This window comes from Mirounga leonina, unplaced genomic scaffold (assembly GCF_011800145.1).
Source record: "Mirounga leonina isolate KUSES-001 unplaced genomic scaffold, KU_Mleo_1.0 Mir_114, whole genome shotgun sequence".
NCBI classification, from domain to species: Eukaryota; Metazoa; Chordata; class Mammalia; order Carnivora; family Phocidae; genus Mirounga; species Mirounga leonina.
In genome coordinates this window covers 7672257-7696710 of record NW_023270265.1, presented here as the reverse complement: position 1 = coordinate 7696710, position 24454 = coordinate 7672257, and the positions used below count along the sequence as shown (strand labels likewise).

Genomic DNA, 24454 nt, shown 5'->3' with positions numbered 1-24454 from the left:
TGCTCGGCTCTCAGAGCTGCTGCTAGTGCTTGGAATAGGAAGTTTCTTCCAACATCTTGAAAATCATCACACCATATTCCCCTGCCACATCACTGCTAATCCCAAAATAATTGTCGCTGTTTCTGTGGTTGTTACCAGCAATGCCTCTCATTTAGACAGAGCTTTCATATTGCTCATTTAAGTGACCCACCAAAAAAAAAAAAAAAAACTAGTGGCAGCCACACAGAAATTCCTCTTCTCGGGTAGACTGAGCCTTCACAAGGTTGAACGTCTTGAACAAAGTCACATAGTTTGTAAGTAGCATGGCCAAAACCAAAATTCGGTTCCTCTGAGGCTCCTAGAATGGAAGACTATTACAAGAAAATCTAACCATAATCGGTGAAGGTTTTAAAGCATCTTAGCATTCAAGAAGCAAGTTTCCGCCTTCTCTTTTATTAATTCGGGGGCCCTGGGAGAGAGCAAGACAGAAGCCAGGTTGCGAGGCTGACATTATCGAACACATTTATATGATGGGTCCTTACCCTGGCTTCCCTCAAAGGCAGAGCCTGTAGCAAATGCCTATATGCTGCCACTTAATTCAGGGGTGGCCAGCCCAGAGGAGCTGGAGAAGGAGGCAGAGGAGGAGGAGGGACAGACAGGAGGGGGCGGACCTCATCTGGCCACTCCTTGGTTTCATCCTGACGAGTTGCTCCATCTTGCAGGACTGTCTTCTCAGAGGTCGTCAGAAGAACTGCCTGTCCGAACAGCCCCCCAGCAGGAGGAAGGGGGAAGAAGTAATCTACCAGCTGCTGTCTCCCATTGATCCAAGGTTCGCTGCACATGCAGAGTTAACTGCCCTGCTCTTGATGGGTGCACGGTGTCTTCAGCAACTGCAGCAATAGGAGATGAGGGGCCCAAAGCACCACATGGGGCAAGGTGGCATTGGCTCGTCTCACATGAAGCTGATGGACCCCGTAAGGAAGAACAGAGTCCAGGCAGAACACTTTGCAGTGGTAGTGACCAGGGTGAAGCAAGTGGCCAAGAATGTGAAGAGTAGGGGAAGCAGGAGGTGAAGGAGAGCGTAAGTGGTGTGGGACATGACTGTCAAGTAAGGTATGGCTGTCCACTGACAAGGATCAGAGCCCATCCATCTTTTCACTCCCACCAATATGATGCTGCCAACATTAAAATACTAGTAAGTCCAGGGTAGGGAGTTGAACACAAGTCTGCTTGATTCCACTAAAATATTCCCACCATAACACGCTGTCTCTGATTGTCCATAAACGTGAGAACCTGAGTATGCACGAAGACACTATCCCTGAGAGTTACTGACGAGTCACTGGAACAATCTCATTGATATGAAAACCATACTCAGATTAAGTGAACACAAGGATCAGACTCAAAATGACCGGGAAGGCAGAAGTATTCATTTGGGTAACTTACATCAAGAGGGTAAACTCCTAGAGAGCAAAGGCTTTCTTGAATTTATAATTCATCCCAGGTTTTGGGCACATCTATGCGAATAAATGAAACCACTGACTCAATATTGCAAAACCAGGGTCAAGATATGCTTCCAAGACCAAGGATGGGTGGCAGAAGAAGGGGCAAATATAGAAGGCAGAGCAGTATCAGCCGCCTATTCTGGAAGCTGGGTCTCAGAAGCCTTAGGTAATTATTCCAATGATAAAATCAATGAGGGCAATAATGTACATCATTAAAGATGTAGCATCTATATTTTCCATATAAATCCTTTGTAATATTTCTTCTATACTTTCCATGACTTTATAGACAGAACAGGTAGGAAATAACTTACTAGAAAACATTGCTGATTAGTGTTGGAAGACTTTCAGAAGAATTGCATTCATTCAACAAACATTTATTAAATGTCTACCATAGGTTAAATTCAGAGTTCGGCACTGGAATTATTTTGGATTATTAAAACATGACCCATGTGCTCTAGGGGCTCAGCTTAGGGTAGCCATGGCAAATAGGCTTCATGAAGTCATAACTAAACTCTTCATGAAAGAGTTGCATCAGCTATTAGCAATTTCTGTCCTGGGCATTGGGACGGGGACCAATAGCACATATATTTCATATCCCTTGAGACATACTAATCTACTTAATCCTCTGGATGGTGGTAGATCTTCCAGAAGGCCATAAGGATTTGAGCTGGGAAGTTCTTAAGCTGAGTTCAAAAACTGGATGCCCAAAGAAGTCCAATTGATAAGGGAGAGAGGGGAAGGAATCATTCAAACAACAGATGGTAGTCTGGTGGGCTGTCCCTCTGTCCACAGGGTTCCTGCAGCAGCTCTCCCCCTGAAACAGTGATAATTTCCTCCTAAAAGGAAAAACAAAAAGGAAGAATTACTTATAACCAAGCAAGGGAAATAAACATCCACCAGAGAGAGGCCAGTTCAAGATAGAAAGTCTATGAATATGTATCTGCCTCCTCCTCACTCAAATTTATAGAAATGACAGAAAAAAAATCTGCGTTTAAAAAAGAAATAGAGCCATATTGGGAAAATGGAAATAAATCCAATATGGGAAAATAAGAAGGAAGGCCATCAACAAAGCCAAATGTTAAAGAATACTTGAAAACCAAAAGACCTACAGGATGAGATGGTCAGAGGAGTGAAGGTAAGGCAGGGGCTGGAGCAAGTATCGGAGGGACAGGCTGGGGAGCCCTAGACAGTAGAGGTCTTTGCCTCGGGCAGATGGGAAGTGAGGAGAGGCACTGCCCTTCGTTGGGAGGCCAAAGAGTCCACAAAAGCTCAGACATTCCCATGCCCAAAAGATGAGCTGTCTTTAGGGCTGTCAACTCCAACCTTTACAGCATGGAGAAAATGGATTCGGGAAACAGGGACTGTATCCATTGATGGATAAATAGGAAATTCAAAGTTCAGACACCACCTCATAACTCAAAATGTATACATACTTAAGGAAAATCATACCCATAAAAGAAAGATGCCAACTCAACAATAGAACTGACCCCCAAGAAAATATCAAGTTTATAAAACAAACTGAAAGAGCTTTTCAGGGATGGGTATGCATCTCCTCAATGGAATAAGAAGATAAATCATTCATGAAATAAGAATGGGCTATTATTTATGGGGCAACTGGGTGGTGCAGCCCATTAAGCATCGGACTCTTGGTTTCGGCTCGGGTCATGATCTCAGGGTCATGAGATCGAGCCCCGTGTCAGGCTCCACACTCAGTGCGGACTCTGCTTGGGATTCTCTCTCCCTCTCCCTCTGCACTCCTCCACTCGTGCTCACTCTCTCTCTCTCTCCCTCCCTCAAAATAAATAAATCTTAAAAAAAAAATAATGGGCTATTATTTTTTTTAATTAAAGAAGCTGCAAATGAAAAGAGTGCCCATTAAATAAAAATAAAAATTTCAAAAGAAGACCTGAGAAGCAGGATAGACATAACTAAAGCTCAATTTAATTGCTGGAAGAACTGACAAGTCAGTAAGAAAGGAGACATCTAAGTAGAAAATGGACAAAGGACAGGAACGAACAATCCACAGAGGAAATCCAAGTGGCCATTAAACATATAAAAAGATCCTCTGTGTCAGTAGTAATTGGAGAAATGCAAGCTAAACAACAGTGAGATAGAGCATCTGCCCGTCTGATGGGAAAAAATTAAAATGACTGATAATCCCCAGTGTTGGCAACAGTGTGGGGAAAAAGCCTCATCAGTTTTGGCAGAAGCACAAACTGGCGCTATGTTTTTGGAGGGCAATCTGGCAGATCTTTTCAAATTAAAATGTGCATCATCTTCTATCCAGCAATTCCAGTACGACGGATCCATCCTAGAGAAATACTGTGCCCAAAGGGACCTAGACAAGCAAAGCTCTGGGGCCCCGTTTGTGATCATGGAAACCTGGAAGCCATGTAAGTGGCCATCAAGAAAAACCACGGGGCTGGGGCGCCTGGGTGGCTCAGTGGTTAAGCGACTGCCTTCGGCTCAGGTCATGATCCCAGGGTCCTGGGATCGAGTCCCGCATCGGGTTCCCTGCTCAGCGGGAAGCCTGCTTCTCCCTCTCCCACTCCCCCTGCTTGTGTTCCTGCTCTCGCTGTCTCTGTCTCTGTCAAATAAATAAATAAAATCTTTAAAAAAAAAAAAGAAAGAAAAACCACGGGGCACGCGTACGGATGTGGTCGGTACATGTACTCAATGCAAGCATTTCGGTAACAGCCAACGTCCTGATAACTTACAAATGTTAGCTGTACTGTTTCAGGACTTTACACGGTGATATCTCAATGAAACCTCCCAGGGACCCTAAGGAGGGGAGTGCTATTTTGAAACCCATCTTACTGATGAGAAAACCAAAGCACAAAAATTTCAGTAGTTTGCCCAAAGTCACTCACAGTAATGAAGTTGGGATTTAAAATTCAGCAGCCCACTTCCAGCGACCATGCTTTGAAAAAAAAACACCATATGCTATCTTGATCCTGCTAAAAAATCAAATTGCTGAGCTATTGGTACAGAATTGTCCGGTTTAATCTCACCCCACTATCCTTATTTTTTAGAATTTCCCTGGATAAACTGGTACATTTCAGTTTTTTCTGGAAAATCCTATCTTTTTTTTTTTTTTTAAATCTCTATCCTATTGGTATATTTGTTGGGTAGAGAATTACATTAAATTTTTTTTAAAGATTTTATTTATTTATTTGACAGAGAGAGAGAGACAGCAAGAGAGGGAACACAAGCAGGGGGAGCGGGAGAGGGAGAAGCAGGCTTCCCGCCGAGCAGGGAGCCCAATGCGGGGGCTCAATCCCAGGACCCTGGGATCATGACCTGAGCTGAAGGCAGACGCTTAACGACTGAGCCACCCAGGCACCCCTGCATTAAATTTATAATTAGGAAAAAAAAAAAGCATTGTCTGGTTTGTGGAGAAAATAACAAAACTATGTACTTCCTTATGTACATAAATTTCTGTGTTAATGCCCAGGAAATATTTGGATAGGTACATGGCAAACGAATACTTTAAGGTGGAGGATGGAAATGGAGATTTGAAATGGACAAGGCATTCACCTTGTATTGTACTTCATTATTCTTAGAACATAATCATAAATTAATTGTGTAATTAAAACTTTAATTTCTATACACTGACCACCAGATCTCCACATGGGCATAGATGAACCCCCTCTTCAGTGTAAGAAACTACATTGGAAGTCTCCAACCCTAGATCTGGAAGAGAATAAAGACCTTCAAAGACATCTGTTCTAACCTTCCAATGCAAAAACAATAGCATAGCTTCTCTGAGAGATGGACTTTTTTCCTGTGTTTGAACACTTCCTGGGACAAGCAGCTCATCACTGCTCAAAGCAGCTTATAGTGGGCAGGGAAACCAAATATCATGGTAGAGAGGAAAAAGCCCAATCTTTAGAGGCAGACGGCCTGAGGATTAACTCTCAGACCTCATGGTGCCAGCCATGAAAACTTAGGGAAGCTATTCAAGCTCCCTGGCTTTGGTCTCCTGATCTGTGAAATGGGACTAGTCTACCTCCCTCACGGAGCTATCATGACAAGGAAGCAAGAACATGGATGGACAGCACTAGGCATCATGCCTGACACAGAGAAGGTGCCAATATCCACACATGCCCTCCCTTTCTCTTTCCTAGAGTTGTTAGAAAGCTCTTCCCAACACAGGTATAAAACTGCCCTGAACCTGGTTAGTCCAGTTTTCCAGGAGTCCTGTCCACCCAGCGTCTAGGTATTTGTAAATAGGTAATTTTCTATGTGCTTTACTTAGAAGGTCAAGTCAAGAGCTGTCCCTAGAGCCCTGGGGACATCCATGAAGAAAAAACAAAACCAATCCAAGAGTTCCTATTACAGCAAAAACCCAGTGAGATGTGAGTCTGTGAACCTTGCTACAGCTGCAAAGCTCAGGTAGATGGGGAGCGACCATGACTCTGTCTCTTGGAATCCCTCTCCCACCCTTGTGGCTCACCGAGTTCCACCTTTGGCTTTCTCCCAGTTACTACTGTGCTGACAGTCACATTAACACAGAAGTTGCTTCTTTCTACATATATCGTTTGGAAGGCAACATCTTTCCTCATGAGAGGTCTACAGTAGGGGGACAAATAACAAAGAGAGTTCTGGAAAACAACTTCCACACCACTTCACAGTTACAGAGTGCTGTTATGGACATTTCCTCATTTAACAGTCATGGGATTTGAACTATTATTTACATCCATTTGCCTGGTTAGGATGGTAAAGTTCAGTGAGACTAAGGAACCTGCCCAAAGTCACACACGTACCACACACGTATGTATCCTTGTAGTTGGAACAAGAGGCATGGTAACTCTACTAGAAAAGCTTCTCAAGCCACAGGGTTGACAGCTAGGCTTCAGCTAACTCTACAAAGCTGCCAGAGGCCCGGCTAGAATGTCCTCAAGCAGGACATCCTGGGGATGTGTCGCAGGTAAGCTGCGGGCTTGGACGGAAGGTGCATCAACTAGTCCCTAAGTGTTGACCATAGGGAGAACTCGGATACTTGAGGTGAGAAGAGGCTTAGGGACCAGGGCTGGAGGGGCCTGCATTAGTCAGAGGGTAAGCCAGAGAGAAGAACAGCAGGCCCTAGAGCCTGTCTAGACCATCTCTGCTCTCTCCCACCCCGATGTCCCATATCCCTGTGATCCTGCAGACCTTCTGGGGCTGCCTGCTCTCTCTCCACCCCATCTCTTAGAATACCTGCAGCCTGGCGCTCCTTCACCTCAAGTTTCTCCCAGTCCTATCTCCTGACCAGCAGCTCTGTGAAGGATACCTTGTGGAAATCAATGAGATCGGTGAGCGTTGCGTGGCGATTGGGGTCCACTCCCAGGAAGCTGTAAAAATCCCCAGAGGCGTCCACAAGAAAGTGCTTGAACCCTTTCTGCAGGCGATAGGAGAGGGTGTAGCCCCAGATTTTCTCACTGACCCGGACCAAAAATGCTCCCTCCGTCATGTTCTCGAGGAGATCTTCTGCATCTTCTCGGCTAATAATTCCTGGTTTAAAAAAGAAAAAAAATAAGTCCGTAGGTTCAGCAAACCTTTCCCCTGCCACTCTCCCTGACTCACCCCTGCCCCTCATCCTCCTTCCATGGTGTCAGGAAAGAGGCGGCCTCAGGAGCTGTCCAGCACTTACTTACCTCATTCCACCCAGAGCAACCAGCTGTGAGCCTGGGGGCAGAGCTTCTACTAGCACCTGAGTTTAGCACACTTTCCTCCAAATTAAGCCACACTAATTTGGATTAATTGGGTAAGCAAAGAATTAGCAATGAGCCAGAATTAGAGCATCTATCGATTACAAATACAAGTCAGCAAGCACTGCCCTGTGGAGAGCCTTAAGAGTCCTGCTTTAATGACAACAGCAGAGTGACTCAAGATTACTACCCCAGTTATCTTGCTGGTACCCCTGAATGAGCACCTGAAAACAGTAGGTCCTCTTAAGAAGCCCACCTGTGGGCATTGGGAAACCAGCTCGAAGGACAAAATTTTCTCAGGTTCTGCGGTCCTTCACGAGGATGTGGTTTCACCACAGTATGGAGGTCGGGTCCAGCCCTGAAGTTACTGATTACTTGTCAGTGGCAATCCCCAGAAGGGCTTTTTGGGAGCTGCTGTCCTCTGGATAGAGCATAGGAAGCCGTGTGTGGGGGGACCAGTCTCGCAGGGCAGGGCAGCGGGAAGAGGGTGGGAGCCAGAAGGCCTAGGTGACCTGCTCAACCTGCCTTCGTCTGGGCTCCGTGATGCTCAGCCAACTCCTCGACTTCTCCAATGTCCTCTGACGTTTAAGTGAGCATCTTAATCCATCTACATCAAGGGCACATTACGACTTTCAAGTCAGCTAAAGAATTTGAAAGCATTTCATAAACCAGTAACACTGTGGAAATGTTGGCTACTGTTATCATCGTATTTGGGGAGAGAAGAGAAACGCATGGTCCTTTTCACACACCCACTTCCCCTGTGCATACACTCCGTGGGATCTTTACTGACAGTCACATAGCAAAGGGGTAGAAGGTAGCCAGGCTGATGGTCCCTGTGACCCTGAGAGGTACTGCACACTTGTGACCTCTCCCCTGCTGCACCCTGGTGCCTTTCTCAAGCTTTCCTGTATGTACTCCCTGCTCCCCCCCAAGCCCCTGCCATTGCTCTCCTATTTATGGGAGATGTGAGTGCAAAGCTCAGGAATCCCTCTCCCACCCTTGTGGCTCACTGAGTTCCACCTTTGGCTTTCAAAGGCAGGACTTTCCTTGTGCCCAAAGCAGAGGACATAGAGGCCACCACACTGTCACATGTCCCCCTTTTAAAGACAGCCAACACAATTGGGGGTCACCTCCATCCTCCTTGCCCAGACTTATCAAGAGGCAATCAAGTGAGCCACCCTCTCCCCAGCCAGGCTATGTAAGTAGGAAACTAGGGAGAGGGGAGGGGGAAGGAAGTGGGGAGCCCTTCTACCACAGAACACCTGAAGAATCGCGCACAATTCCCACGTAGGCAGGAGGAAGCAGTGGGAGGATGTTAGTGCCTTCAGCCAGGGAAGCAGTGACAGCCAAAAGAGGACCAAAATGGCCACCTGGAATCTGTCAGAAGACTCAGCACTGTCTCTCACCCACCTCCCTGCCCCAGTGCCAGAAGACCTAGACCCCAAAGGTGGCTGGGGCAGGGAGAAAAGTAAGAGGAGACAGAGTAGAGCCAAGGGCCGGGAGGAAAAAGGACCAGAAAATGTCACCCCCATCTCCACTCTGCCCACCTCAAGCTAAAGCCCAGACCAGACTGGAAATTGGGGAGGAGAGAATTGTTGCATTGGGCAGGAGCCTGAACAGTCAAACTTGAATAGGACTCTACTTTTTAATATCTGAAAGCGACCAATAACACCAAAAGGACAATGTCATGTGTCTGCCATCTAAAACCTTTGAATAGCCTCCTTGGACTCTGGCAGACTCCAGGCTTGGGAATGACAGACACAGGGCTCTGGGACCCCACCCACCCACCTCTCTAGGCTCATTCACTCACTCACCTTGTGCACCATTGCTGCTCCTTCCCACAAGCCCCCTTGTGCAGAAGTTTCATGCCCGTCCCCGGCCCCCTTTGTCCCAGCTAACCCTGAATCCTCCTCTTCTCTCCTGGGAAGCCCATGCTGCTGGTCACCTACACTCTACCTTTGTGCAAGTGAGAAACAGATGTCCCTCTGAGTGGTGGACTTTGAAAAGGGTGCCTCTCTGGGCCAAAATGGCCAAGCTCACATTTCCACATTTCAACCCCTCCTGCTCACAACCAGCCCCCGTGGCAGGGTCCCTTTATTCAGTGTGCAACCTGCTCCATCCTGTCAGGAAATCGTCGCTATCCCAGGAGGCTGCACGGGATATCCACCTTTGAGCTTTCATAACACCTGCCCAGATGCTACAGTGTATTAGTAAACAGGCTGTGAAGGGCTCGAGGGTAAAGCTTGTGGCAACCGTGGGAGCGCGCTGCTCGAGCCTCCCTCAAGAGAGACTCTGCTGCAAGGAACAGTGTCCAGAGCTGACAGCCCCCAGCTGCTGCTCAGGATCCACCGCTGAAGCGTGTCCTGCCCCAGCTGCTTCAGGCACAGAGGGTACAGGACCCAGTGCCCCTGACTCCGAGCACAGAAGGTTCTATGAGCACGAGGCTATGGAAGCTGCCATTCCACCCAGTGTGGGACTCCTCTAGTGAGCAGTCACTGCTCAGGGCTTCCCATCAGCCGGAGCAAGACTCTCCCTGGGCTGTGCTCCAGTAGCAGGCTCTTCCTCCCAATGACCCTTCCTTCCCACCCTCCCTTCATGGGTGTCAGGCCTGCACCTCATCTGAAGACTCTCCCCACCTTCTCCTGCTCCTTCTCCCCTTTATCCTTCATGGGCATTTTTTCCAGGAAATCGCTTGTACTTCTGCTTCCTGGAAGACCCAAACTGACACTGAATGCTGGCCTTTGTGCCCCAAGCATCTGGAATGTTGGGGGGCTTGTTTGGAGCAGTAATCAAGAGCAGAGACTAAAATCACAGCTCAGGTGGACATCTGGGTGTCTCAGTCGGTTAAGCACCTGCCTTCGGCTCAGGCCATGATCTCAGGGTCCTGGGATCGAGCCCCGCATCGGGCTCCTTGCTCAATGGGGACTCTGCTTCTCCCTCTACCTCTGCCGCTCCCCCGTTCATGCTCTCTCTTGCTTTCTCTCTCTCTCAAATAAATAAAATCTTCTAAAAAATAAAAATAAAATCACAGCTCAGGGATTTGTTCAATGGGTGACCTTGGGCAGGTTACTCAAGCCTCTCTGAAACCCAGGGCAGTGTCCTCATCTATTAAGTGGTACCATTACTCTTACCTTCGTCATAAGGTTGTTTGAGCCTATGTTAAATTAATGTGTGAGCATGCTTGCCACAGTGCCTGAGAACACAACGCCTAGCTAATACACATAACTAGTTTGTCTTGGCTACACCAAGCGTATCACTCATGTGCCAGGGTTGGATGTCACTTCGTCCTGGGAACAGCAATGGTCATAGCACTGCCAGGCTATGCTGCCCACACCCACGCACCCAATCCCTCCAGACAGAGGCTGTGGCGGGTGACCTCTGATGGGGACTGCTTGGGTCCCTGGGCCCCAACCTGCACCATCCCTGGCAGACTCTCCAGGTGTCTGGGATAATAAACATCTGCGAACTCTGACCCCACTCTTTGAAACTTACCTAGAAATCAACAGTATAATTTGGCCCAAGACCAAAAGTAATGCAGCCTCACAGTTCAGGATGGCATAGACCATTCCATAGAAAACCTGACCCCCAGGAGAATTAGTTGGTGGCTGGGAGGCCTGTAGGACATTTACAAGGAGAAGCTGTTACACTTCTCTGCCCACTCATACTCTGCACCCCTCGACTCCCTCTCTCTCTCCATGGATCACCTCTAAGCCAAGTGTACTGGGAACTAAGCACTAATCATACCCCATCCCATCCCACCTCTGCCCCTTCTAAACACTCTATGACCTCTTGGCTAAGGAAAGAAGGGAGGGCCTCACCTCACCCCTTCTGACTGTGGAGCAAGCACACTGCTCCCCAGGGATCATGGAAACTTTGTGCGTCTGCCAATGACCAGGGCTGGCCGAGGGATGCGGCCTTACCACACAGTGCTCCAGGGTAGCTGTTCTGGAATGATGACTGCAGAATGCAACTGTAGATCCCTTTTGAGCTAATTCTCACCTGCCAACATTGGGAAATGTAGCTTTTCCTGCAATTTCTCTCCTTCCTCCCTTCAACAACTATGTATTAAGCACTCTCTAGGAGCCAGGCCCCATGCTAGGCACCTGGGGATCAGCACTGAATGAAAAACAGTTCCTGCCTTCCAGAAGCTTTGACTCTGGACAGAAATAAAGATCGACAGGATTTTTTTTTTTAAGAAAAGGCTCACTGTAACCAGTGGTGATCAAGGCCCCAGATGCTGCAGCTCTGGAGCCAAGGGTGGAAGCGACAGCTAGACTGAGACCAGAAAGGTGAAAACAGAGGCACGAGGCAAGAACTTGTTTGCAAAAGAGATTAATTAGCACGTGGCCCAAGGGAGAGCCAAAGTAGGAGCCGGGCAACAGCAATGGTGACATACGAAGAGGTCGGCAGGGGCCAAGCCCCCAAGAGCTCTCTATACCATTAGAAGGATTCTGGACTTAATTTCGAGGGCCATGAGAAATGACTGATGATCTCTAAACAGAGAAGAATGTGAGAATGTTCAAGGATGAAAAGATGGCTCCAGGGGGTATGAACTAGAGGCACACAAGCCAGGGATCTCAATGCAGTGAGGGCTTCATCATGTAGGGATTGCTTCATAGCTACATTTCCCCAGTTGTACTGCTGGACTCCAGCTCCCAGACTGAGTGTCTGCCAGAGATGGCTTCTATGTTGAGGCGGGGGGGGGGCAAAAGGACACACCGGGGGTTACCTAAGAAGGCCCCTGTCACAGCCAGCCCTGGGCACCATCCAGGGACTCTGTGGCCCTCATCCCCTTCGGTCCTCCTAACATCCCAATCATCATCAGTTCATAACTGAGGACGCCGAGGGTCAGCAAGAAAAGTGACCTATCCCAGGTCACAGAGCTAATAAGTGGTGGGGCCAGATTTTGAACTCAGGTCCTCGGACTCCAAGTCCAGTGCTCTTTGCTCTACACCATGTTTTCACGTGCACAGGACAGTAAGAGCTGCTGTGAAAGACACAGAAGGAGGAGATTAATGTGACCTGGAGAAGTCAGGACAGACCTGAGAGCAGCAACAAAGGGAGATGTGAAGCAGGCCTCTGGGGCTGGGTAGATTGTGGGTACAAGCCGTAAGCAGAGCTGATGACGTGGGAGGGGAGAAGGAGGGATGCAATGAGTGCAGAGTCACAGCCAAGACTAAGAAGGACACCTCCATGGCATATTTATATAAATGGAACATTAGAGAAGCTTAATCTAAGTCTCAGGACAGGAAGGAGACGCAGAGGATGGGCTGAGAGGTCTAGCACATGTGCGATCCGGATCCCAGAGAATTCAGGCGAGAGGGAGAGGAGGCCATATTTAAATATTGAAGGATTGGGGATTCATCAAAGACACGTTGCAGTGAACCTGCCCAAAGCGACTTAGTGTCTCATTCTGTCAGCCAGAGAGAGAAGGCAGATTATCTTCAAAGAATGAACCATTAGACTGATGGTTAACTTCTCAGTTACAACAGTAGAAGCCAGAGGACAATGGGATAATATTTTCAGTGTGCTGAGAAAAAAAAAATAACAGTGTTTAATGAAACTATCTTTCAAGGAAAAGGACAAAATAAAGACATCTTCAGAAAAAAAAATTGAGAAAATCGATTATCAAAGACAATCTAAAGGACATACTTCAGGTGGAAGAAATTTGATCCTGAACAGAGAATCTGAGGGGCTAGAAGGAATGATAAGCATAGATCCTGCAGGTGAATTTAAAAAGATATATTGACTTACAAAACAATACTAGTAATGGATAATTTGAAGATTTAAAGAAAGAACTGTCATACTGACAACATCTGATCAGTTGAGAGTAGAATCACTGTTATGTGTCTTGAGGGGGAGCCTGTGTCTTGAGGGGGAGCCTGGCTGGCTCCAGCAGAAGAGCATTAGCCTCTTGATCTCAGGGTTGTGAGCTGGAGCCCCACGTTGGGTGTAGAGATTACTTAAATACATAAAACTTTAAAAAAATAATTTAAAAAATTCTGTGTGTCTAGAAAGAAGGTAAAGATATATAGCAACTCGAGAATATGTGAAATATGCATGTTACGCCCTCTCAATTAACCACTGAAAGATAGGCATTGAGAGCGGTGTAGCCTCCGAAGAGCAGAGGTGGACAAATGCAACAAGGAGAAGTTTTTTTTTCAATGAAGCGTGAAACAAGCTAATAACTAAAAAATAACTACACTATAGTTCCATTGGTACTAAAGTGAAAAGCTCACAAAGCTAAAGGCTACAGTGCTTGGAGATTAATATACAAACAATAAATGAAGCAAAGATCTGATAGAGCAGATATTCGGGAGAGAGATGGCATCTGATGGAAGGACCAAGGCAACCAAGGTCAGGGGCACACAGGTGCTTCCAGGATGGCTCGTGTTTCTGCTTCTGAAGCTCTCTTCATGCCCTTCACATCTGTATGTGCGCACACTGTATATATTCGATGTTTAATATTTTAAGGATTTAAATATCATGGCTCTGCACCTCCCCACACATCATGCTATGACATTCATTCAAAGTTGGTCAATGTCCTTTGAGGGATGGGGAGGTTATCACCCAGAAAAAAAAAAGGATCACTAATGAGCTTTAAATGTCAGTGTTGGCTGTCTTGGGTCCCTAGAGCACGGTTCTCTGCCCTGGCCCACTCTGATAGAGTCTTACTTAATTCATTTTGGGTACAACAGACATGAGTAACATTTACAATCTTCCCAGGTAATTCCAATATGCAGCCAGGTTTGAGACTGACTGAGCTAGAGTGTAAATGGTCTTGCAAACCAGGGCTGGCAAAGATGTAAAAAGTGGATTTTTACATTCTACAAACTCCCTCTATATTTCTAGTAGTACTTGGAGATCTGAACACAGTTTTATAGACCTACTCTAGAGGGGACAGAGGTAGGGCCTGTGAGAAGACCCTACAGACGGAAAAGAGCTTTTCCTGGGCTGGGTGGTATCCCACCTCTATCCCCTCCACTGAGGGGAAGAAGGACTAAAGGGAGGGCCCCCACTCATGTTCCTGCATCCCACAGAGAAACTAGAAGAGTCCCATATCCCAATTTTGTGGAGAATCTAGCAGGAGCCGTGCGCCAGCATAATGTAGCCACAATTAGGCAGAACGACGGATTTGGAGACAGAACAGCCTGAAGATGATGGCTGCCAGACTCCCCGAATTTCTGTGTGTCCTGGAGGGGAGCCAGGACTTCCAACACCTTCTGGTGTGGGATTTGGAAGATGGAGGGAGAGAAACCATCATGTGTGGCTGCTGGGAATCGGGATTGGGTCAGCCTTCCGGACACCCCTAACCAGATTAACTGCACATTTACCCTTTCCAACAATTACATTTCCTGGGATATATTATAAAGAAATCCTCACACAAGTCCATAAGGGTCCAGGGCAAGAAAAGTAATTGACTCTTAGATTAATCTGTGGTGGTGATAAGTTGAGGGCAATGTGGGTGTCCAGGACTCGAGGAGAGGGTAAGCAAAATTAGGTAGATGCAGCCTGTGGAATTCTGTGAAGCAATTAGAAATAATAGGCCAGAGGTAGAAACAGCGTGGCTCTCATAACAAAGTCCATGGACTAAGTTTCCAACAAAACTAGGTGGCAAGGTAGCCCTGTGAACCCCAGATACAAATGGAGGTAGAACAATCAATCAACACAAGACTTTCGTGATACCAAGCGTTTCCACAGGAAGAAGAAGAAAGAAACAAGGGTGACCAATGGACCCGAGAGCAGTCGACAGGAATTCACTGGAAAGCAGGAGGCCAACTTAAGAATAGCAGCTGAAACCTGGGGAGGATCTGCCTTCCCCAATCCTGGGGAAGGGCAAGAGGCCCATGGTGACACCCTCTGGGGCCACCTCTGATCACTGGGAGTGGAATCAAAACTGAGCAAGGTAGGAGAAAAGAAAGGGATGAAGGAGAAGGTCCAGACCCACGTGGGGGAGGGGAACAGAGCGTAGATAACCCAGGAAGCAAGCTGCGCTTTTTGTGGACACATCACAAAAACAGCAGAAGTGGGGCGCCTGGGTGGCTCAGTCAGATAAGCATCTGCCTTCGGGTCAGGTCATGATCTCAGGGTCCTGGGATCGAGCCCTGCGTCGGGCTCCTTGCTCAACGGGGAGCCTGCTTCTCCCTCTCCCTCTTCCCCTCCCCACTCATTCTCTCTCTCTCTCTCAAATAAATAAAATCTTTTAAAAAATTAGCCACAGAAAAGCATCAAGGTCAAATCATATGTAACGTTAGCTGAGAAAAAAAGAAAATGAGCAGAATAACTTCCCTTGGGTGATATATACATAATATATATACAAGAACCCTTTGAACAGATACTCATTATTATCAGGAAGGCTCCTTATTGAGGAGGAAGGGGAATGTGGGTGGAGCATAAAGGAGAGTAAGAAAATAAACAAATAAGGGACAGCCTTGTTTCTTTCCATAATGATAATAAAGTATGAGGACAGGGGTGGAAGAGGTGGCCAGTGAACTGAATCTTTAGGACTGAGGGTTTTTCGGAAAATAAACATCATTAAGAGCATAGCCCAGAAGAGAGGCAAGGTCACCCCAGAACCTAGGCTTTGGGGTAGATGGTCTTCTCTAACAGTTAACTGATGGCAGTTGTTGAAACTCAGAAGGCCCAGCAAGAGCCAAGGTAGGGCCAAGTCAAGTGTGGGGGATAATCAGTGTGGAGAAGGGGACCCCCAGACCCCAGCTATGCTCAGCATCCAACACTCATAGATGCTTCCAGCAGTGGTGGACCATCGGATTCGTAAAAGTAGAGAACAAGGTCCAGAGATGAGGGGCCAACCAGGGCCTTTCTTTGACTCCCTCCCAAGCCATGAGCTCCCCCTACACTCAGACACCACCTGGGGAAAAGGAGTGATGTTGGAAAGATTGAATATTTGTTAGAAAGTAACTGAGTTAAACTGAAAGAGACTCTTAAAACCAAAGGAACTGGAAATGTTGAGGGTGATTTTTTAGGCATTAGCAGGAAACAGAGGTCCTGACAAGGTAAGATCACTTATAAAAACAAATAAACATAAATAAAATCTTAAAAAAAAAAAATTTAAAAAGGGGCACCTGGGTGGCTCAGTTGGTTAAGCCACTGCCTTCGGCTCAGGTCATGATCCTGGAGTCCCTGAATCGAGTCCCGCATCGGGCTCCCTGCTCGGCGGGGAGTCTGCTTCTCCCTCTGACCCTCCTCCCTCTCATGCTCTCTGTCTCTCATTGTCTCTCTTGCAAATAAATAAATAAAATCTTAAAAAAAAAAAAAATTTAAAACAAATAAACAAGAAATTACACTTTTATATCTATCTTTCTAGCAACAATTCAAGTTTGATGGAAATGTAGAGACAGCCAAATATGTCTCCAGACACTGTCAGCTGCCCCGTGGGGCACAATCATCCCTGGCAAGAACCGCTGACATACAGATAGACCCAAAAGATCTCTAACTGATAACAACAACAACAAAAGTCTTAACAAAATTGTCCACGGCTCCTCTGGGTGCTGAACATCAGAGGCAAGCCAACTAACTACAGCGCCCTCTGGGCCTCTGCAGTAAAAACCATGGCCAAGGTCAGGGGCAGAAGCCTCCCAGCGTCCCCTTCCCCCCACCCCATCCGCGATTGCACAGTGGGAGGGTAAGAAGCAGGGAATGCAGAAGCAGAGATGGCCAGCGTAGCCAAGAAGTCCAGGCTTGCTCTCCCTGCTCCAATTCCCGCACATTTATATCGCATTTGCAGTCGGCAGCCCCGCGAGGTGTGGCCAGCAGCTCCTGACTCCCTTCTTACTGTACGGAGCACAAATCCCCGTGCCATCTTCGCTAAGCCTCACCTAATCATCTCCCTGCATCCCATGAAGATGATGCTCTCAAATACCACCACCAACAACTTCAAGTTGCTATCAAAATATTGATTCCATCGGTGCCAACTGGCGGCAGCCCCAGGAAAGGAAAGGCACTTTAAACACACCTCCAAAAGACGCTGGGCTCTAAGGGACCCATAAATCCATATGTTAGCAAATCCTGGATTCAGTTCCCAGCCCCTCCTCCACCTCCATCCCGGTCCCTGAAATCACTGGCTCCGAATTTAACCTGGGTAACCAAATGGGTTCCTTTTATTTCTCTGTTAGGGTTTCTCTCTGAAAAAAACGAAATGCAGGCAGGCCAGACACGACGTTTTACTTTTTATGGGTCTCAATTTATCTGATGGGCATATTTCTTACAGCTTTCACTGTAGCTACGCCTCACCGGCCGGCAACTCCTCCATCAACCGGTTAGCTATTTCTCATTCATTTTTGTGACTTTCCTTTCTTATTGCCATACTCTCCAGACGATATCATTAAAGAGGCTGGAATTATTAAGCTCTTCATTCTCAACAGTTTCTTAAAGCATCCTAAAGCCACAGAGACTGTGATGAATGAGTTCACCTGCCTTCATTTTTTTATAACTCCAAATGAAATTTAACCGCGGCTAACTGCTGAGACAAGGGTGTCACGGGAAGAGCTTCTTGGTTCCAGATATCGCCATGCACAAGAGGCAATATCCCCTGCCCACGACCGCCTGCTCCAAGTTGACACGCCAGGTTCAAGTCGCTAACGCCTCTGTTGGGACAGAGGATGGCAACCACGCAGTAGAATGACTTCTGAAACTGGCTACCCAAGGATCCTGTGTAGCACTAACTTCAGCTGAAAGTATAAAACGACTATTTGCTTCGGGTCAGTCTTGCTGAGTGGACTGACAGTTTCACGAGGACAAAGAACGGGCTTTCTCCTCTCTATGCCAGACATCGTTCGGTCTTGCCCACTCAGGACCAGCTGCCCATCTTCTGGCAAGGGAATGCTGACCTCCTTTTGGGAAGCCACGCCTCTCACTCACGTCTCCACTCACGTCTATGCCCTTGCAATGGGATGGATTCTATGCCCCACCCGGGATGGTCATGTAACTCAGGCCTGGCCAATCAGAGAGGTCTCGTGCCTCTGGCCATAGTGACTGGTTCAGGAGGGAGCACGTGACCAAACCAGACCCAGCACAGCATGATGTGGGGACTAGTAGTATCCGGAATATTGAGAAAAAAGCATGTCGTCTGTCTGCTGGACTTCAACCTAAGCAAAAGGGGACGTGGCAACCACAAGCTGGTTCATTGCTTAGGCAAGAAATCATGGTGTAGAGCAACAGAGCTGAGAGATGGAGAAAGGCCAGATGCTGAAACCTTAAGTTCCCTGGATCAAGCAAAGCCTGAAGCCAGGCTACCTTTGGATTTTTCAGTCACATGAACAAATAAGTTCTTTTTTATTATATCAGGTTTTTTTTTTTCTGTTACTTGCAAATGAATATAAGTTCCATGAGGGCAGGGAAGCTGTCAGTTGAGGTCACCACCAAATGCCCGGTACTTAGCACAGTGTCTAATACAACCGAAGCTTAATATTAATTACAAAATTACAATAAATTAATTACAAAAATGCCTTATACAGGGAGCCTGCTTCCTCATGCCCCTGCCCAGGTAATTCGACAATTCCCAACACTGACAATTCCCTGTTTTACTCCCATTTATTGCATGAGGACTTTGAATACTGTACGAGACTTGGAGGTCACCCTTCAGGCTTTCTGTGGGGGGGTGTGCCAGCCTAGGAAGGAGCAGACACTTGCCTCAGCCAAGAATAAGGCATGACAGCTGAAACAGCTGACCCCACGACCCACAATGCTGCGTGTCTCCTAAGGAAATAGCCATCTCCTCCTCCTCGAGGAGCTGTTCTGGACTGAGAAGGAACTGGCTCCCCTGAGTCCTGCCTGCCCCCAGGGAAGTTACATAACATAGTCCCTCACCTGTGAGATGGTGACAAGGCTGCTTTGTATCACAGGGGCATGGACTCTAGAGCGGGATCTCCAGGGTTTGAGCCCCATGGCCCCCACTTACCACGAGTGAGCCTCAGGCAAGTGGCCTCAATTCTCTGTACCTCAGCTTTCTCATCTGTGAAATGGGGCTAATGCTAGCAGGAAGCACACAGCGATGATACAAGGATTAAATAAGTCCATGAATGTGAGCCAGCGTCTGGCCTATTATAAACACCGTGTTCCTACCTAACTGCCTGTATTCCTACCTCTTCCAGAGAGTAGTGTGAGGAGTCAAGGAAATGTTTCCTTGGCATAGCCAGCACAAAGTAAAAATTTCATAAATTATCTGTTAAAACATAAAAGCCAGCATGACCCCATAGGGGAGGCCAACCAGCCACACCCCCTGGAGAGCAAGCTGCACCCCTGAGAACCAGTACAAGGTTAAGTGCCCCCTTTCCAGGGACGCCCGCGATCCAAGCAGTGCTTCTGTGCGTCTCCAGATGGACACAACTCCATACACCGTACAGGGCTTGGCCGCAGAGACCCAGGGGTCAGCCTCTCTTCTCCCTCAGCCCCCTACCCTGATGCAAGACAAAGGCCGAACATCTGCATGGCAACCCTGCCCCCAACAACCTTCTCACCCTGGAGAGAGGCCCCAGATACTCCGATGCCTTCTTGGAGAGAAGCAGACAGGGGAGAAAATCCTAAAGACCTAGCCTCCCGAAGAAGATGACTCCACTGAATAGGACGAAGTTAAACAAAATGGACTAGAGTTTATTTTTTCCCCTACTACCCAGAAAGGAAGAAGGGGGCGGGCAGTGATAACTTCACGACATGGGAGAAATGTAGAAAAATAAAGGACTTCTACTTTCTTTGTACGCTGAAGCTTGCAACTTGACTGCGCCAATGTTGGTAACACCCCACTACCTGCAGGGGGCGGTATATTGTCCCCATTACCTGAGGAGCTGTAACATTGATTGCATATGCAAGCCATATTGTTCCCCTCCGGGAATCATTGCTAGATTGTCCCATGGGTAGAGGACACCCTCCTGCCCCACGCACCCTGGTGAGAGGCAGTGTGAATCACAGCACCCAAAAGCAGCATCATTGTTTGAAATGAAACCTGTAAGCAAATGCTCTGGCATGTAAATCTATAAAGAACTTAATTACGGAGCAGAAGGTAATTTCAATCTGATAAACTGTTAATAATTATGCATAAATATTAATGAGTCTTCATTTCCAGAAAGGCTTCTCAACTACTATAGTGACTAGACTTTATTCTCTAGCAAATGTCAAAGCCACCATATTGGTCTCTCAGATAAGCAGAGAGAGAACAGCTCCTGGTGGGAAGGTGAGGGGAGAAGAGTCACGCGATCTGACCTAACCGCCATCAGACGGGACCATCCGTGCTCTCACTGTTTTGACTGAAGGGCTATCTGGCTTCTGTTTACACACCCCAGCAGTGGGTGCTCAGGACTCCTGGAGGTAGCTTATTCCATCTCAGGACATCAGACTGTGCCAAAGTCAGCCCTTGTGATTTTCACCTCGTGCTCCATGTCCTGACCTTGCGGTCTCTCACAGGTTGGGGGACATTAGTGGTTTGAAGACAGCAGCTGTGCCCCACCCCCCACCACATCTTTCTGTTCAACCCCGTGCCTGCCCTCAGGAAAACGGGAGGCCAATGGCTCTGGCATGAGCTGGGGCGCTGGATACCAGGGCTGGAAACAGGTGGGAAACTAGACTACAGAGCCTGGAGCAAAGAAAACCCCAAAATAGTTTGCTGGAGTTGAAGAAGGGTCTAACCTATGATAGGAACCTCCCAGAGTTAGGAAGATAGGAAGCATCTTTTGTCACCACCAGAAATATGATGGGACTGTCAGAAGAATATCAAATCAATTACATCAACAGACATCATGGTTTGTGGCACTCTGCTTTTTTAAATCCAAATAGAAAAAAGAAAAAATTCAGTTCTCTCAAATCCAACTAGAAGTCCAAGCCCTGTCCCTTCCCACACATTTTAGTTACCCTCACCTGAGACAAATATCTCAGCAAAACAACCCAAATAAAAGTGTTAGGTGGACAAGACACAAAAGGCTGAAATCAAAAGCACAGAGCTACAGAGAGCCAAAAGAAAAGAGTTCAGATCTTGAAAACACCATTACAATCTATGCTTTCCTAAAGCAGAAAATAATGTTGCTGTTCTCTGTAATCCTTTTTTGGGACTTTACAGCCAGTGCACAATTTTTTTTAAAAGAAGGAAAAAGATTCCTTTATTTCTTAGTTGGAACAGCTTAAGCAAGAACTTAAGAGGAAAGTAGGTCAACTAGCCTACTTTTTCCCTCTTTAGAAATTTTTGCATTTGGGATCCGAGTTGGTGGAAAATTTCCACTCCATGCTCTGCTCAGGAAACTTAGCAATCTGACTTGATATGATGGATCTGCCACATGCCAACTATCCTTCCAAATGACCCGTGTGTTACCCTCACAGCTTTCAAAACACATTTCAAGATGGGGATCAGAGTCATGATGTAAGAAAATTCAGACTTGTGTTTTTTTGGGGGAGGGTGGAGGCTAAATAAGTATCATCTTTCTTTTATGCAATCATTTGATGTCATCTTTTTCTTTACTTCCAAGTGACAGCAGTGACCTGGCCTCAGGGTCAGAGGCCACCATTTACATATTCAAATCCTCATATGCATCTCCAAAGGCTACCATGTTTATTTATTCCATATAATAAATGGAAGCATTTATTTTATGTCAGGAATGTTCTAAACACTTTATAAATATCATACACTTAATCCTCATAACACCACTACAAAGTGGGTATGACTACTTTCTCTGCAGTCAGTCCTTGCTTAACATAGACTTAGTCCATGGGTCATAGTTGCCCAGGGCCCCCCGTACTGGCTGCCACTTCTCGACAGCTTCCAAAGCCTCACCATGGTTCCCTGTCCTCCCACTGATCTTGGACACCAAGGACAGGGCCCGAGCTGGCTCGTTCTTTCCATCTCAGCCCCAGAAATGCTAGCTTCTGAGAATAATGTCAGAGGCCAAACAGGGCATTCCCAGATTTTCCCTCTAGCTGGGCCAGGAGACCAGTGGCAGCTCCACTCCACAAGGTCACAGAATGAGCAGGGGTAAGATTTAAAATAAAGAGCTCAGGCTGCATCTAAAAGAGGTTCAGATGAAGGGCGCCTGGGTGGCTCAGTCAGTTAGCATCCAACTTCTGGTTTCAACTCAGGTCATGATCTCATGGTTGTGGGATTGAGACCCACGTCAGACTGTGCTCAGTGCGGAGTCTGCTTCAGATTCTCTCTCCCTCTCCCTCTCATTAACTCTCTCTCTCTCAAATAAATAAATAAAATCTTAAAAAAAAAAAAAAAGAGCTTCAAATGAATATACAGTAAGGGACAGTGAATCCAGAGGGAAGACTTTTGGGCCCCAATCTCTCTCCCTTGGTAGCAGTATATTCAAGGAACCTCCAAAATGGAGTAGGAAAGACCAGGATCCAGAAGCCAACAGGGGTTGATTTCTCAAGCTCTCTGGCCCTCAGTATGGTCACCAGTAAAGAGCGAACCATGACTGGGTCAAGAGCAGTTGAGAGTTCCCGTGAGATGATACCCATCAAGCCACCCTGTACATCTACACCACCATGCAAACACGCAAGACTGCACAGCCACATCATGCTAGGAGGGTCACCTACGGTCGGCCCATTTAAGTCCTCCCTGCTCTGTGCAGCTCAGAGAAGAGGAGACCTCCCAGTGCATGCAGTTGGAGGAGCTGAGTCTAGACTCCATTCCCACTCAGCCTCTGCCTTCAAAGCACAATCTTTCCCACTTCACAAGGAGCTGCCTCCGGACAGGACAGCCTGGTGAGTCTGTCTTTCGCCTGCAGGACTCCCAGAAGAGCCATCCAGAGGAGGTCCCCACTGCCTGTACCTCAGCTCCTACGCCAGAAACACCACCAGCAATAGAGAAATGAGCAAGGTGAAGAAACCAACAGTCACCTTTCATTCTTAGCCCGCAGACTCCCAGGCGCCCCCTAGTGGCCCCGTGCCCTGGCCATAGTTTCCAATGCACCTGTGCACCAGAGAAAACTCTAGAGGCTCAGCAGGAGCAGAGCCCCTGGTCCTGGAGTGATGCCAGCAGAACATGCACTCAGAATCACACTGCACCCTGGGCACTAAGGACAGAATGCTTAAAGGCCCCCAACTCCCCATCCGATGAGTCCACCAGCCATCCAGACTGCCCAATAGTAAGCTGTAACCACCAGAAAGCTCTTTCTTCAAGAGAGGAGCTTGACTCTCTCTTGGGATCCAACTCAAATCCCAATGCTAGGACTCTCTTCATAAGTCCTAGCCCCCAGCTCTGGTCCTATCCTCTTAGAATAATCTTTTCTCAAGACAGAACTCCAGAGATTGAGAAATGGTGGCTCTATTCTCCCATCCATCCCACACCAAGGCTTTTCCAAAACAAATATCCCCCTGGGTAGTCACTGAAAATGACCACGATGACCTCTATTTCCTTCCCTTCCCTCAAACACATTGAGATGCGTTGTGATCAAGGGCAAGATGAACAAGGAGTCTGAAGGTTTGGGCCCATTCTAGGACCTCACAGCTCTAGGACCTTCAACATTCCTGTCCTCTAACTATGCTCTGAAGTCACAGTGTGGAAAGGTAGGAAGCAGTGCCCATTCCACTTGGGAGCTCAAGCTTTGCATGGAAAGCCACCCCCCACTGCTGGGCTCCCTGCAGACTGCACTGTCTACATGGGGGAGGGAGTACCTCCTCCCTGGGGAAGCCCCCACTTTGTGCTTGTCTGAAAAGGCAGGACAATAACACCCCACCTGAATGCAGGTGAGGCCGTGCTCAAGATCCACTCCCAGGACCTGAGCAGGGTCCTGTGGGAATAGTTTACCAATACCAACTACATCAGCCACTGCCTAGCACCCCCACCAAGCCCTAAGGGTAAGTGGCAAGACAGCCAGTGGGTTGTTGCCAAGACAATAAACCATGGATCACACTGTGACTGTTTTTCTACAAGTTAAGCACAGAAAGAGAAATGGGGTCCAACTGAGCCAATGTTCAGACAGAGGATGTTCCTAATAATTTTAGATACATGTTGAAGTCCAAAAATAGATTTTTCCCCCAAAGCCAAGCTCATATGCACGAGCTTTTCTTGGGAGTATTTTTGTAGAACTAGAAGTCTCTCTTATAACCCCCGGAACATGACAATGAACAAAGGAGAAAGGAGGAATAACTTGACCACTTTCTTTTTAACAGAGGAGACTACTGAGAACTCCTTGGTCCCAGCAGGAAGCCAGTTCTCCTTCCCCTCCCCGCCCCACCTCTGAACTCTGTTTCCCAGAGTGGGTGGCTTCTCTTGTGGCCCACCTCAGAGTCCAAGAGACATCAGCACTCACACCAACGTGGCCCACCTCAGACTCC

At 47.3% G+C, this 24454-nt stretch overlaps 1 protein-coding gene across 1 annotated transcript in view; it reads right to left on the bottom strand.

Moving 5' to 3' along the window:
- Positions 1-243: 243 nt before the first annotated feature.
- SH2D4B (SH2 domain containing 4B) overlaps positions 244-24454 on the bottom strand; it is a 59498-nt gene continuing 35287 nt past the window's right edge. The window contains exons 6-7 of the mRNA XM_035023104.1: positions 6754-6974; positions 244-2317 (exon numbers count right to left, since the gene is read on the bottom strand). Coding sequence (XP_034878995.1) covers positions 2225-2317; positions 6754-6974 — 314 coding nt within the window. The 3' untranslated portion in view covers positions 244-2224. The remainder of the gene's footprint in view (positions 2318-6753; positions 6975-24454) is intronic.